At 30.9% G+C, this 17,765-nt stretch overlaps 1 protein-coding gene across 4 annotated transcripts in view; it reads left to right on the top strand.

Moving 5' to 3' along the window:
* LOC145694654 (tachykinin-like peptides receptor 99D) overlaps window positions 1–17,064 on the top strand; it is a 1,420,129-nt gene extending 1,403,065 nt beyond the window's left edge. For 3 of the 4 annotated variants that reach the window (XM_081771116.1, XM_081771097.1, XM_081771106.1), the window contains exon 9: window positions 9,525–17,064. In XM_081771116.1, the coding sequence (XP_081627242.1) occupies window positions 9,525–9,652 (128 nt within the window). In that variant the 3' untranslated portion in view covers window positions 9,653–17,064. The remainder of the gene's footprint in view (window positions 1–9,524) is intronic. The other variant, XM_081771126.1, reaches the window with a different exon arrangement.
* The last annotated feature ends 701 nt before the right edge of the window (window positions 17,065–17,765 follow it).

Here is a 17,765-nt window from a genome sequence, read left to right as displayed (position 1 = left end):
ATTACCAATAATAATTGCTACGAAAGACTAAATACGACGTCTTTTACCATCTCTCATGAGCTGTATGTATTATTAACAAAATTTTTAAAAAACGTCTCTGACTGGGATTCGAACTCGCGTTCTTTTAATTTGTAAGCCAACACCTTAACAATTACACCAAGATCATGGCGTGGTAAACGTTTATTTGTTGGCGTATTTGATGTATTTGAGTTTTATGTTCCCACTTCGAAAATTTTTACTCTTTTTTCTAAGTTTAACAGCTGTTTCTGGCTTTCTCTTTCGGTGTCATCCTTTATTTACACTATGCACTATTCGTATTCACAGCTTGTGCTCCTCTACAATGTCTTATTCAGATTAAACTTATCTTTTTGCCCCTCAGTAAACGTTTGATTGATTTAATTCTCATACTCTCCACGGATAGAGCGCAGGAATGCCAGATTCGAAAAATAGGTGTACATTTACTTCCCTGACAGATAATACATCACTGACTACTACTTCCTCCGAGCAAATGTTCCTTATTTCCTAATATCGAATCGTATATCTCAGAAATTTTTGGTGACTCAAATATTTACATCGGAAATTGGCAGATAAGGTTGACAATTATGCTATTTGAGCCTTTTATTAGTGAAATTTCACTATTTCTACAACACGCCTTTATTCTCTTCTTTGCTTCACTATGCTCTGTCTAGATTGTCATTGTCTCTGCATGTGACTGATGCACATTTTAAGTGTGGCTTGTGTGTCAGCAGCGTTCTCCGTGTGATTGCTTTTTCCCCAGATTCAGCAAATAATCAATAAGGTTAGTAATATTGTTGCATTTATTTTTCAAATCTGATTATATAAAAGGTGTTTTAGGGGAGTGTTGAATTTTTTGGCAGATTGTAGTTAGAATCATTTGGAGCAAAATATTTACGTAACATTTTTCAATTATTGGAAATATTATTGGCGACATAGAGAATGAAATCTGGCTTCTTTGCAAGAAGGTATATGGTGTTCAGTTTGTTCAAATGATGTAAAATACAAACAAATGATATAATCTTAATGTTTAATTTAGATATTATATGACCTGAAGGCATAATATGTTGTTGTGGTAATTCATGTTGAAAGAAGTTACTAAAGTTTGTATTCCAAGAAACTTTTGTCAAAGAAAAGTTCGTTTTACCAAAACAAAAACGCTATAATACAAATTGGTAAAACATGAAGTACAAAATCAAGTTCATAGTGTTGATCATATTGTACACAGTTCTGTACACAAGACTAAAATTAAGTTCTGTTCCTAATTTATTTAGTAAACTTTCAGATACCGCTACACCTTCATGGCTTTTTAGCCTAACATTAATAACGGTAGTTAGAAAAGTGCATATGTGTATTTAACTTTTTGCGGACTGAATAAAATACCAAGTTTTCCTATACTACGGAAGTGTTTTGGTGTTTTTTAAAGATTCACAGGAAGACGTTCCTCTAATTTGAATCGATTTTAACGAGATTTTTGAAGACTACCAAGCTTACTGTTTCAAGATAACAATATGATATGCCAAGAAACAAATGTAAATGTAGAAAACATACAAAGTAGTTTAATGTGAAATAACTAATTGATTATAAAAGTAATACAAGAAAAGATACACACTAATTCTCCTAATAAACTCCCCTTGTGAATAAACATAACTTACATGTATACTATAATGCTATATAATGCTATAATACTATAACTTACATGTATGTTATGTATCAAATACAAGTACATTCTTTCATTTGAAAATCATTTTCATTAACATTTTTTAAAAGAAGATAAAAAGTTATGATATTTTATTAGAACACGTGTTTATAATAAAAATTCAGAAATAATTGATCGAAAATATCTTTAAAAGTGAATATATTGTTCACAGCTTATTAGAAAACTCAATATTTGCGCGTGAAAGCAAGCGTAGAAACTTTACAGGAAACTTCACAGGTAATTAGCCTTGATGTGAAAAGTTCATAATACTGAGAATCGCATACGAATACCATAATATTGGGGCAGTAAAATGTTGTGTCTCTTCTTACCCATTTGCCCCTTTGCGTTTTGTGCCTGTCTTCCTCTAGAGCCTCAAAGTTGAACGAAATGGTACCAATAAATGTGCACAGGAGACATTCCGGGATTATAAGCCATATTTCATTTGCAATAAAAATGTGAAACAGAGGGAGGATTATGCCCATCGTGCGTCATACTGGATATTATTTCCACTGTGGGCTAAGCCCGTTGTTCGTCTGGAAAATGTTAAAATCCATTGCGGATACATTGTAGAAAATCACGTGTGTTCGGCTATTGGATAATCTCTCAATTACGATACATAAAACCTTAACGCAATCTTTTCCAAATGACCGCTGTATGACGTCGGAGTATACATTTAAGATTGGAGGAGGAGAGAGTAGAGTACACCCAGAACAAATAATGGAAGGTTTCGAGGTAGAGGAATTGAAGAAACAAGCTCTAGTAGTCATGCATCCACTAGTAGTCCGCCAGCAAAATCATAGACCATACTATCTTGTCTGCACTGAGAAAAAAATTGTATGTGGCATACGTAAAATGGTATGTTACATTTGTAAATCCTGTAGTTTTTGGACTTAAAGTACAGCAAACGTATAACGGAAAACGTATGTTCTATAATACTTTCTGTATAAGTGTTCCATTCATACGTACTTTCCGTATGAACAATATAGGCCGTCAGGATCTCGCATACAAATGGACGTATATAACATATAGCTGGCGAAGGTAACATACATATATGCATGTAATATAAGCAAGATTGTTAGATATCAGACATCCTGCAAAGGCATGATGTAAATCTAAGGGCAGTACCTACGTAGCATACAGATAACGTATGCTCCATACTGATTTCTGTAGCAAGCAAGAGGATTCCGTATATTTGTATAAAACACCGTGTCCGAAGAACGGATTTTTCTCAGTTTGCGACAACTGCTCTATCTAACGCCAGGTTGCCCATCTCCTTCTTTCCTCCGTGTGATTTACTTAGAAGGGAAGCAGTAAATGTAATGTAACAGAGCATTTAGTGGAGTATTACTTGAGTTCATCAACGTTATTTCGTTGTTTATTCACAGAGTAAGTTTATTAGGAGAATAAGTATGCATTCTTTTCTTGCATTACTTTTATCATCAAAAATATCCTTCACATTTGGATACTTTGTATACTTTTTCTATTTACATTTCTGTTTTAGTTTCATATTTATATTCCTTAACATTAAAGACTCTAATTAATAGAAATTAAGCAACTACCTTCTCTTTAATCGCCAGATTCAGATATATATACAAGTATATTTAAATCTATTCAAAAAATAAACATTTGTTTACAGCGACTTTTATTCAGAGTTTTAATGCTACTATCTCACCAAGAAATTATTTTATAAGCTCCCTAAAACTTATATTGTTCTTGTTAGACTTGTTTTCTTTCACGCTGAGGACTTTCGCTCTTTTATATACTATATTTTTATATATTTCATAATTTGAAGATTTATTTAATACTTTTAATAAGAATTTTGTTCATTACATTTAACACTTTGCATTAGTTGAAATAAATATTTCTTATAAAATTATAATTTGGAATCTTTGTTGTATAATAAAACCATGCAAATTATACTATAACGTGTTGAAAATAGAGATGTGAAAACGCTCTTAAAAACATAAGAGACAAAAAAAGGTTTTGAAATTCCGTGAGGGCAGAATATTTTAAAACTCTTTTTGTATTTTTGTCAATGAATAGGAAGAAATTACATATATTTCCATAAAGCGAGTGTTCTAGTTTGTTTATTTTTCATCTCATTACTCTCAACAGCTTACGTGAGAAAATTCGCATATGGCTGTACAATTTGCAGTTGCAAAAACATGTTTTACATATTCTCATTATTTTACAAAATACTTGTTTAAAGGAAACAAATGAATCGAATAGTGTGAAAGTATAACACTGAAAAGCTCTTTAGAAAGTACTTGCTGAAGAGATATTTTTGAAGCATTCAAAGCAACAATTATTTAATATATTTTTTTATATGTTTATTGTTCAAAACGTTTAAATTACATCATAACTGATCATGAATAATTGTGAAACTATTAAAATGAATTTATATGTTTGCTATAATAATATCGTTGTTTCTACAACTTACTGGTAAAAAAAAAAACTTTTTCACAACATTTAGACCTATAATCAAGTTAGTAGAAATTATAGAGGTACTTAGAGAGTTCCGTTCTCCATTCCGTTTAATGAATTTTCTATAATTAGGATAACAATCATAGAAGAAGATATTCTGGAGTATAAAGAATCACTGCCACATCATCCAAATCATCTAAATTATAGGCATCCGAAAAAAATACTTTAATTCTTTTTTCCTGTATATGTTCCCCATTCAGTTTTGGTTAGCTACGCCCATTAAGTAAATCACTCAACCAAACATATTTAAAATAGAGTCTCAAATGAACCATAACAATCCACCAGTAAACAACGTAGATAATAGTAGTATATACAATGTAATCATGTTAAAATTGGCTGAAGTGACTCTTCTTAACACTAAACGACTATCAAATGTAAACACTTTCTTCGTACCATTAGAACTATTATCAAGACTTGGAAACTTGAGTTATTTATACATATAAATATTTTCATGACTCAAACGAGTTCCGTAAATGCATAAACAATAACTTATACAAAATCTAATCGTAGAATATTGCTCTCAATCTCGATAGTAAGTCTTGCATGGAACAATGAGAAACCTCGGCAGTAGAAATCTAAAATACCTATATCGTATATCAAGAACTATTACCGAATACTTTCACCGTTTGATAACGTAATAACAACAAGGTATTTTTCATACGCTGCATCTCAGAATATGATAGGCAAGAATATTGATTATAGACAAAAATTGGCGGTTTACTAAATAATATAGTTTTCTAATGATTACCAGAACTTTTTCTTTGAGGCTTGTAAAACAAGTGAGATTTGAGAGTTTAGGTTTCGTCTATTACAGACCACTCTTGTTTGCTCTATAGTAAGCTATCCAGTCTCCGTACAGTTTTATATGTACAATTTAGTTCCATACAACATCAAGATATAACCGAACTTCTTCGTTTGTTCGTTTCGAACATCTTTAGAAACAGATAGAGAAACAAAAGAAGAGAGAAAACGATATACTCACTATTTCTGTGACTTTGCAAAATGGTAGAAAGCGATTCGAGCTTCAGTTAGTATTAAAATTGAGTTTTGATTTGAAGTATTTATTCTGTGTTTTACTGAAAAAATAATGCAATCCTTGTAAATTTACACTTAACAAATTTATGATTATAGTATATGTTTGGTATATTCTAAGCAATTGCAAACTTTAACAAAATAACCAAAAACTTAATTATTTAACGAAGTGTTAACTTTTTAACTGTGCCAGAGATAAGTATACTTATACAGATGCCTTGCTTAAACTCTGCTTTGGTGCATGTACCTGCTGTTTTCGATGTTTCCAAACGGACTGTGTGTCTGGAACCTGTCGATTATATGTTAATCTTTTGTAGTTATTGCTGTTATTATTATTATTATTAGAGTGTAGTTCAAATAGATAGCTTAATAATACTTTAATATATATGTATACTCTTGTCCAAAACCATGTTTATTCGTTATCAACCTTGTAAACATTTATTAAATAACTTTATCATTCTTTGTTCGGTTATTACAGCATCTTGTCTTTGTAAAAATGTGCCTACCCACTCACGTTTGTTTCAAAAGTCAAACTTGGTAAGCATTACGTGGTAAAAAGGAAACTATTATTGAATTATATTCTGTTGAAACATTAGTCTCTTGCTTTTCATGTGGATTCTGAATTTACAGGAAATCATACATTGTGAATTACTGATTTAATGGTTAGTAATTAATTTTTTAAGCATATAAAGCTCTAGGCGCGTCCGGTCCACTTTTTTTTAAAAAAGAAATAAACACTACTATCCAGCGATATATCTTTCAAAGGTGAGATAATTCTTTTGAGACAATTATCTGATTTCTTGAGTCATCAAACGTGCAATTCTTATGACACACAGATTTTCTAATATTCCTATCGTGAGATATACCTTTCATTTTCTTACACTTTTCTTCCATATATCTTTATTATTTGGTTCATATATTTCAGTTACGGTCTTCCTCTGGGAATTTTTCTTCTGCAATTCCCTCCGTAGCCAATAGCATGATACCTCCACGTCTCCTATCATAGTATCCTTCTTTTCGTAATAGTGTAGTACTGTAGTATACATTTAAAACGCTTGCATTCTCCATTTTCCTTTTTTTAAAGTCCATGTCCCACCTCTACACAACCTGCACTCCATGGATATCCTTTCTTAAGTCTTTTCTTTAACTCTTTCTATATTTTTGATTAGAAGCTTGTTTTAATGCCTTCTTTTTGTCAAATTCTATTTTATAGCCAAACCCAGGTTTCGATATTATTCTTTTCTTCAAAACCAAAGGTTAGTGTACTAACTAGCCTACCTACACAGTTGCTTAATTTTCTAACTTTTTTCTTGGTCTTTCTGGTCTTGGATGGTCTTTCTCAAATATTGTTAACATACTCTAGTATTAGTCTTCCAAGGCTTTTCTTCCCTCAACTTTTCTCTCCAAACATGTATTAATTCGTTTTGAGTGAGGCATTAAATTGCTAATCATTAATTTTCATCTCTGTATTCCGTCCAGAATGCATCAACTTTTATTTTTATTTCCTTAATTTGTCTATCATATTATGTAGACTAATTTCTAGATTACAGGAAGATAATAATAACTTTATATTCCAATAATAAGACGAAAGTTATCCACATTTTCCTTTCCAAGTTCGCTTTTATCACAATACCACTTAACCTCAACGTTGGGTTGGAGTTTAAGTCTCAGGAAGAAACTTCACTGCTTTCCTGCCCTCACAGTTCAGCTGATTTCATTTCTTGTAACATTTCATCTGAAGATATATGAAATATAGTATTTCTATGCTCCTTGTTAAGAGATTTACAGGAGATTCGAAACCAATCATGTTTATATAGTTCCAACATGTGTATCGAGAGCATAATTACAGAAGTAATGTTTGTAGAGTCACGTGAAGAGAGTATATTGAATGCTTACGAGTATAAAATAGATATTTGAAAAAATCTTACTTGATCTTTAAAAGACATGCTTTCATGTCCTATAGATAACTTTTCCCTGGAACGCCGATTTCCGAAACTCAGTAGGGAAGTATGAAACAGTCGATATTTTTATATTCATATAATCTTAATTTCCCTACTCAAATTAGTTGGTGCGTTACATGAAATTCTTCCCCCTTGCTGCAACTAATTTTACACAAATTTCATCTTGGATTTTTTACACAACAAGTTTGCATTAGCTTGGTTAATTTTCATTATCAGAAAATATCTTTTCCATTGTTTTTAATACATGTTTTAACTTATGTCTCACACTTTCCTCTATTTTTAATTATACTAGCGTATTTTGAATGAATTAATAAAACTATAATATGATTAGATATTTAACACTAATCTTCTACTTTTCAGGTATCGAAGTGTCTTTATATTATATTATATTATGTTCGATATGAAACAAATACTATATTATTAAGGGACTAACAAACAAACTATCAAAATTTAGATTCAGGCTTTCCATAATCACAAGAGAAATAGTTGCATATTGTGGCTAAGTGGTATGTGGTCCCGGGATCAATTCATGGTGGAGATAACCTTCTCAGTTCAAATCTCCGAGTAGTAGTTCGGATTTCACTTAAAACTTTAGGTCTTGTCACACATAAAACACTCAAGAACCTTGTCCTTGTTTGTGACCGTAGAATAATAGTTCCGAATTACTTACATCAAAAGTAGATTAAAAGGAACTTATTTGCCACATCATTAGAAATAAAAGTTTCACATTTTGTAAACTGCGACTTCTTAAACACATGTGTCAAATTTCTTTTTAAACCAAATAAAAATGTAACTCTTATCTTTCATCTATGTGCCTCTCTTTTCAGTTCTAGGACTTGAGCGGCAATAAGCATCCCTATCTTTCCTGACTCACTCGGTACACCTTAAAGAGGACTACAACAGCATCGAAACTTCATTCACTGTAACTTGAAGTATGATGCGTATGGCAGAAGACATATCGGAAACTACAGTAAACGTGTGTCCCTAAGTAGTTTTTACAAAATGTTATTGTTGTATTTTATTTTCGAACATCAAAAGCATTGCAGCGGATTACCACAGGCACCATTAGAATCGACGAAAGGTAGAATGTCAAGTGTAAGTCATTAGTAGACTTCAGAAGATATTCCTTTCACCATAGTACTAGAACTAGGCTTGGTCTCACAAAACAATTTCTTACAGCTCATTATGAGAAACCTGCATTCTTCAATAGCTTCAAGGCTTCTTTTCTTTTCTGAACAGTTTTAAATAAAGGCTAAGTCTTCGAATAACGTTTTGACACCTACAATTCGCTTTGAAGCTCATGACTGGCCAACAGTAACGGTGACACACATAATCTTTTACGCATATACGACTTCTAACACTTGCATTCACATTGTATTTCGCAGTTTTATAATTGAAAAACAGAAAAACTAGTAAGGGCTTCATTTTTCACATTGGTACTGGATTTCAATAAGTTTTATGATTAAAATTAGTGAATTAGTTCACATTGATAAATACTTCATTTTCGTAACATTGAAATTTGCACTGAGACGAAGGATAGCAGTTAATTCTTGCTTCGCAAACAGGAGATACCGGGTATGAACCCGAAGGCCGCTCATCTTAACTAAGACATTTCCATTGAATTTTTTTAGTTACACCAGGCAAATTCCGGAATAGTATTTTTAACTGGAAAATTTCATTCCAGTTCCTTCTTCAGTATTATTGATAATGTTAAATTTACTCAATTTGTATCTCCAAGTTCTTTAAATAAATAAACACATATATTGAATTATACAATTTGTTAGTAAATTGTAAGAGGTTTGATTATACTAAAATGTCTTTGATAAACATTCAGCTTAATTTTGCACTTCAAGTGCATTTATCTAATATACAGAAAAATATATACGTTTTTGATAATGAAATAGTGAGAAATCAGCCCATGCAGCCCATGAAAGCAAGAAACTAAGAATCTATTCTTTACATCGTTAACAGTTATCATTCTAGTTTTGTTTAATTATGATAACTTTGGAAGAATATATATATATATATATTCCCACACTTATATCTATTCTACAGGTCTATCCGGCAAAAAAATCTGTGCCGGGATATGATAATCAAAATTTAGTTTATTCTAGCCTGCTTTTACTTTTTTAAAAACAGCATTGGTAATATTCATCTTAAGTACATAGTATCAATATCTATCTACAACTCTAACTAGGAATCTTTGTACATGATAATTTTATTATAAATATATTAAATAGAATCCTTTGGACCAGAGTGCACAGTAGTGTCTTATTTACAAATATTTTTTATATATTTTTTCTTGTTCCCTTTCTATTTTTATCTTTTTCTAGGATCTGTTCATGTTCCTCTACATATGCGCACAGATGGCAGAGGAAATTCCGACTTTGGTGGTTCTCAGTACTCAACGTTCCGAGCTGCTCCCAAATGGCGAAATGGCGATGCTGCACGAGTTTCCTGACAATCAGATGGCTGGGACAGACGACGGGCAAGAGTTCAGACTTGGATTTAGAGGGAAATGAAAACAAAACAGCAATGGCCTCTATCTCAACAATATTTTCCTATTGTTGCCAATTATAAAAGTTCATCTCGTTTTGTTATTTGAACCATCAGGTCCGTCCTTCGTAGCTGACTCTCAAAACTCTCTATATATGCTTCTTGTTTTGCTTCGGTTTATTCTTGTTATGTAAATATGTTCTTCTATCGAAATCATTATGTAATTTTTAGGAATCATTGCTGAACAAATGAAGTTCAAGTTTGTAACATTTTCTGTAATTCTTAATAATTTATATTAATATTTATTTCACCTGTAAATTTTAGCAGTGAAACTGTTGGCCATTATTAGAGCGTGAGATCTGCCCATTTAGGCTCTGCCCCAGCCAAGTAGCTCACAAAGCGTAAATTAGCATGATTAGCATGACTATTAATGATTATAAAGATGAAAAACCAGTCAGTCATTTCCAGACAAAACTTTAAAAAATACATTATAGATCATATGACTGAGAGATAGTCTACACTATATCTAGGGGACCACTTATTAGACTTCCATATGATGATCTGTTAATGGTAACGCGAGATGAATCTATCATGTATTAATACAGAGATATTATCCAGCATGATCTTATGTTAACTTTCAAAGGGAAAACGTTACTACGGACTATGAATCTGTTAAAGATACTTAAAGAAGAGTAAAGTAGTGATATATTTTTAATATGAACATAAATAATAGCAAATGTTTTATACTTTATCAGCCATGTACTATTTGCATTCACCAACACTTCACACATAGGGTTAAACATTTGAACTTCAAGGTGCAAAAATAAGAACGGTGTGAGACATTTCAAAGAATAACAAGAAATGAATAATGCCTATCTCTCAGTAAGCTCTCTTCAGTTGAGTGCACTACAGGTCTGGAAGTAATTGGTGGAAAATAGGGTTCAGCTTCTCTCCAATATCCTTCTAAGTTCATGAAACTTTCAGTTGTTTATTTGATAATTTTCCAGAAAGCCGTTTAAAAATGATTATTTATTTTTCGTTAGAAGCTGGTTCATTGTATCTATGAGAGAAGTTGACAGTTTTATTTTTATTTATTTATTTATTTATTCATTTTTAACTTGACCTCTTCGTTGTCTTAGAGGTTTCTGTCTGCATTTGCTTGACAATTCTAAAGATTCCTTCCATCGCTAAACGAGGGCGGATTTATTCGTTTCTTATTTTCAGAAATCGAAGTGTTTTGTCGGAAGCAGTATGTTGCTCATATATGACCTAAGAATAAATGTTTTGTTTCTACTGGTAAATTGCTTACCGCAAGTTTAGAAATTCCCTATAAATACAACCCTCCACTAATGTTATATCTTCGTTTTGACTTAAATATTGCCTCTTTAATACGTATCATTCAATAATTGCAGTTTTCTTCTTCTTCTATTTTGATATCTTCTTTTGTTCTTTTATCATATACTTTCAAGCACAATTTCTTCCCAGATTATGTCTTAGTTTTATTATCTTATTTTGTTTAGTATCGTTCTTCTCTACCTCACTTTTGTTAACACTTTTACATTACTTTTCTAGTTGACTCTACTATTTTTTTCAGTTTTTCAATATCTTCGCTTGTAGTAATGTTTCATTTTTCTTTCCAACAGTCTGTTTTTCCACTGGTAGCCGGTGGTCCAGTGCTGGAGGGATCACCCTCTGGAGCAAGAGGTCGCTGGTTTCATCCCATGCCATCTGAGTTTGTAACGGACAACTCGTATCTATGAGTTTTCTCGTGGTTCTTTTGTTTTCTCCCACATTATCATGCCACAAGATACTTTTTTACAGCCATTCACTTCAATTAACCACCCGTATTCTTTAACCTAAAGAACATAACCGTGGAACATTAAACTAGAAACTTCACTTCAGTTTCACTTTCATAATCCATTTGATGCAACGTTCTGCCATGTACAAACATAAATTCATCTGTCTGTAAACAATATTGTCAGACGTCCTGTTAATTATTATTGGATATCGTATTACCGATGTTCTCTATAGACATTAATTTAACTAATGCTTAATTTCATTACTTCAGTCGTAAAAGTAGCCAAAAGAGAGCATGATCAACAATAGGCTTAATGATTAGTTTTATCCATATTACTAATCTTGTTATTTGAAAGAAAACTTGATCTTCCAATATTTCATCAAACTAGAGACACTTTCTTGTGTCTTCAAATGTTGGTTTTCACATTGCTAAGAAGGAGGATATTATTTCCAAAATGTTGGTGAATGTAAAAAATTACTTCACGTTTATCACAACTATAATAGGTGGAAAAAATACGTATATTAATATATTTAATGCTCTTTACTAACCTCACTCCCACTTCTTTGGGTTTTAGTGAATAGCTTAAAGATCATGAATACTATCAAAATGTAGAAATTAAACCAGGTATTATCTACAAAATGCTGTCTAAAGAATAAACTATTAACTGCTTCCAAATCTTTCCTTATAGAACATAAATTTGGACCTTATTATTATTGTAATCCCAAATTTATACACTATGCAGAAGGTCTTTGAAGTAATTATTACAACTTATAATTTTGAAGATACTGTATTACTTACTTTTTTTACATTTTTGATGTTATTCATTGCCTTTAAGTTATCTACTAAAATTTTAAAAAAGTGAAAGTGAGTTTAGCGGAGCCTCAATTCATATTTAAGGTTCCTTCGCGGAAAGATAAAGATAATAATACGAAATATCCTCTCAAAATTTAACAAAAAGAAACCCGAAATAAAGAATAAGGAAAATAGTGCCAAATAAAACAAAACTGTTATGACGTTTCAGTCACTGACAACGCGATATTACTAGGTGAATTGTTCTTAGTGGGACTATTAATGAGAAGAAAAAATGGTGATTGTACGTTGTTTTACCTAATTATATATACCTAAACGATATCTATTTTTACAATGTGATAGTAAACTAAGATTACTTTTCAAATAAAGAACCAGATTCAGAAATTTGTTTTAGCATTGTAATATAGTTATGTGTGTATATATGTAAATAAATCAAACTATCTTGAGTGTGTTGTGGCTGTTTTATTCATATCAACAGCACAAATATATCCTGTGAATGGTATTTATAAATATTTTCGCATATATATAAACAGAACATTACGTATATACAACCAAAGTTTGTTCGTTCAATTGCCACTGATTGAATGCTGTCTGTGATTAAGAAGTATAAATCGGTATAATTAAGGGTAAAACACAAAACGTATTTCAATTATAAAGAGTAATGCTCAACTTTTCTGCTACTCATAAAGTATTCGAGTCGATAAATTCATATAAACAAAACAATAATTATAGTCTTCATAGTAAGCGGTATTGCATTTGATTGTATTCTAAGAGTAATAGAGCATTACTCAATTATTTAGAATATAACAGTAATAGGACAAATTCTCATTTCAGTTAGTTTTCAATTATTTAAGTATGGACTCAAGTAAGAAATAACCTTGATGACTTATAATATGGTATCGTATTTGTGTCCTTAAATGTTGAGTTAAAGTTTCTAAGAATTTCTCCAAAATGTTCTAAAATAAGTGCTGCCATTTCACAGACATTGATTAATACGCCTAATGAACTATACAGTACAGTTTTATAGACTCATTAAGCTTAATTTATTAACATGTAATGGTAAATACTAACCGTTAGTGAAAGTATATTTTCTCTAACGAAAAGTTGAGAAAACAATATAAGTTAAATTAAGCGACTATTACAGAAACTAAAACTTAATATGATATCAGTGAATGAGTCAGCAGCCTATGAAATTAACAGTTTAGCTCCGTATAAGCTATTTTTCTTATCTTCTGATTAACTACTGCTTGAGAATCGTCTCACCATGAATATTCATTTTTTCGATTGATGTGATTCTGTTTCTCTTGATCAACTTCTCTCAAATTTTGTCACTACCTCCAGTCCAAACAAAGAAACATGAAGAGTGTTTCTATCAATCAAGGAGGCCTTCGTACTGAGGTAGTATTATTTAAAACACATTTATTTAAAATGGTATTTCATGTACTTTCCAGAAATAAAATAAATAATTGCTGTATCTTCTTTGATTTTGAACTTACTAGCTCCCCAAATAGGGGAGATCTTTCTGCCGCACTCTATTAGTTAAATTCGTTTTGTAACATAATTCGTACACGACAGAAATCCAATTTATCAACATCATGGAAAATAAACTTAGTAAAACAATATTATTTTAATAGAAGTTGTACGCTCGTATACTGAATCTGCTCACCAAACTTTTTACAATTCAGCTATATTAACCATAAATCAATGAATTACACGAGTAAACATACATCGTATTCCAATTTTAAAAAGGTCTCGAGAAAATTAAGTCTGTGTTAACTCACTTTTCGAAAAACAATATTATTCTGTACTTACATGTTTCTGATGTAATTTGATATAAGATGGGACTTAAGTAAAAGATTTTACCTCTGGTATGTATAGTTGTGTATTTTGAGTAACACACAATAGGTAAGCACATTATTTTATCTAAGTTCTGAAATCTAGCTTAGTATTGTTAAAAGACTCCGAAATAGTTGTATGGAAAATAGATTAAGTCAAATTCGCTAGAATTAAAATATATGTACGATTGTACGCAATCCTAAAATATTGCAAAAATTACAAAGCTACAGGCTAATATTTGCAATATGAGGGGTTTTCTATGACTCGTACTTAGATTTACTATGATTGAATCAGTCAATTGGATAGTATTGGCTCTACAATGAAAATCTCATTTTTAATGTGTAATGAGCAAAAATTAGTACATTATATTAATCATGTAAAGAAATGTTAGAATACCATTTTTAGAAGTTAACATGGAAGTTTGAAATGAAAGATTGTATAATATTGAACCAAGGATACTACAATTATTTTATGGGGTTTATTTGTAATTGTTTGAATTATGAATTTTCTAAGCTTCAATTTCTGAGTTTTGTTGCATTTGAACTCTTGATGTTACCTCAAAAATTACATATAGACCTATTGGGCTTTATGCAGAGTCGTTTTAACGTGTGATTAGTGCCATACTAAAGAGTTCGACTAACATAAGTTTCCTGCTGTAGTTAGGTCTTTAGTATGGTGCTAATCATTCGTCAAAACGACTCTGCATAAGGCAGATTAAGTTTAACTAATTTGATCTAAACTGATTTTTCAAAACAATTTTCACATTTCTCAAGCACGGTCCCTTCTTATTTGCTTTTAAACTTTACGGGCCTTATGCAGAGTCATTCTGACGCGTGATTAGTGCCATACTAAAGAGTTCGAATAACACATGTTTCCTGCAATAGTCAGGTCTTTAGTATGACGCTAATCTTCCGTCAAAACGACTCTGCATTAGGCCTTATCATTATTACCTCTTTCACGTTTTAGTAGTATTTTTTGTACAATCTATTTCGAAATCTTGAAAACCTCTATTTATACTGTTATGTTTACACTTAAACAGAATTATAACAAATACTGGAATAAATTTTCCATTTTTACATCCTTACGTTGTAGTCCTTTAAACGAGTACATCAAACCATTTTACCCCTAAGAGCAAGTTGGAGATCCTTATTGAGTGCTTTTATTAAGTAATGACTGTACATTCGTACACGAAGGATTAAAAAGTGAAAATATTGGAAAAAATGTTTTACCCTTAAAATATTAGTATACTTCTTAACAAAATGAAACCAAATATTTGGTTTAAAGAAATCAAGATTTTTATGAAATATCGCAAATGACAATGTACAGACTAAACCCTAAAATGCCTCATATTTATTATACGTTTTGTTGAAATCGTTGTGATTTAATAATTATTACTGAAAACTAATGTTTTTTGCTTGCATGAACGTGAAGCTGCCTCAATTCAAGTAAAGTATTCTGAAAAAAGAAAGAAAAAGAAAACATCAAAGTCTAGACGTGTTTGAATTATTGTTGTTTTTACGAGATCAATTAAACAGTGTTTCCACTTTAGGCTAGCTTTGTTATTTGACAGTTTGAAATACATATATAGATATATGTTGCGCTACTGAGTATGACCTGTTAAAAATAGTATATAATGTTATATAATATGTTGATTTACGTAACCAGTAGCAGTTAAAATATGAAGAATTTTACGTATGAAGAAAAATCTTAACTGCTTTTGGTTACGTACTATTGTGATTCACAGTTTAGAAATATAATAAAATATTTATTGAGGTTGGGATTGCAAAGAAGAAAAACTCATTACTAATGAACAAAGAATGACAAAATGATCTTAATATTTTTAAAAAGGCTTTTTAGTTATAAAATATGTATCTATAAATCATATATTGATGACGGGTATATTTGCATATAGGATTTTTGCCAATATACTATGAGAAGAAAAAAGTTAAACAAAAATTATAGATATAACATTTATTTCTTCAAACAAGATACCATTTTTAACCCAAAAGTAAACCGCATGTTCTACAGTATCAACTGTGCAATTTCGTGTGTGAACGTACTTCAGTGTGACTGTTAATACAGAATAAACAGTAATTACATTTCAGACAAGTATGCATTACAAATAAGGAAACAATGATGTCACATGAACTTTATACCATTGTCTTGTGGTAACATTTATGGTATATGCATGTGCAAACATCTTGAGCTATTCATGATATAATATTTACATGTTTAAGTGGCACATCGTTCCCACCTAAATTTACAAATGTACTTTGTTCTATCTATAATGTTTATAATGACATTTTGTCGCTTAAGAGTGAAAACTATCATCAATATTACTATAATTATTATCAAACAATCACTAGCGCAGATACATAGAAAAAAAGAAAAACACTCATCTCAAGTAAGTTAATGCTGCGTGATATATTTGGGAAAATAAACGCTTTTTTATACATATTTGATGATGAAAGAACAAATATCCGTTTTACAAAAATTAATTCATAAATATTAGTTTATTTTTCTTTTCAATATGTATGAATGTATACGTCTAGCTGTGTGTGGACGGTTGTATGTACATGTGTGAAACTGGTAAGTGTGCTTCGTATGTATATTCAGTTAATTAAAAAAAATGTATATATGTTGTTGATCGACAAAGGAACGATTCCTGTGTAATATACATACAGATATGTATATATATATATATACAATCTGCATATATATATATTTTACGTCCAATATCTATTTTCCATGTGTGTGCATGAGCGAGTGTTGATCTTAATATGTGAACTTCAACATTGTTTTGTTTTTTAACAAACAAATACATAAGAGAAAACTCTATCAATATACTATATTAATATATAATATAGTGTTTTTAAAAGAAGAATGTATTTTTCCCTGTATGTATTTTTTCTTGAATCTTAGGTGCATCAATAAAGAAGATTAATTTCTTTTCTAGTATAGTTCTTTTATTTTTGATAATATTTGTCTTCATTTCGATATATGAATATATTTATAAATGATGTAGAATTTGTGCAAATAATCATTAGGAAAAAAAATTAATTTAAAATTGTGTGTTAAAACTTAATCAAATTTTATACGTTGTATTCTGTATGGGAGGTCAGTCTCAAACCTTTGGTAGAAGAACACTATTGTTATCTGGAAGTTTGAAATCAGAATTCTCTTCCAAATTACGTCAGTTGTCTAAAACTGTACACACTTTTCCCAGTGATATCTCTGTCGTTGCGAGCATTTCTAAGAGGTCTCCTTTTAGGACTGGAATCAAATAGGATCTCGTGACGTTCTTTTCCTTGTGTTTTTTATCCTTTACAGTAATGTTTTCAACTTAAAGAAACAGCCAAAAACATTTGAAGGAGATATTCAGGAAATAGATGTGATGACAAGATTGAAAAATGTGTTTAAGTTAAGAAGTCTGCATCCAATATGCAAAAGACATGAGTTCGTTTACATTACGAAATTTCCAATTTTATGCCGCCCTTGGCGGCATACAATATTACGAAAACATTGGAGATACTGAAGATGGTACTCTTTGGTAACGTTTGATCCTTGTAGTAGAACTCATGATGCACTAATTCGGCGTGGTCAAAGAAAGATGTAAATACATGTCCTTGCATCT

This window comes from Thermobia domestica, chromosome 1 (assembly GCF_964235325.1).
Source record: "Thermobia domestica chromosome 1, izTheDome1.hap1.1, whole genome shotgun sequence".
In the NCBI taxonomy this organism is placed as follows: domain Eukaryota; kingdom Metazoa; phylum Arthropoda; class Insecta; order Zygentoma; family Lepismatidae; genus Thermobia; species Thermobia domestica.
This window is presented reverse-complemented; position numbering and strand designations above follow the sequence as displayed.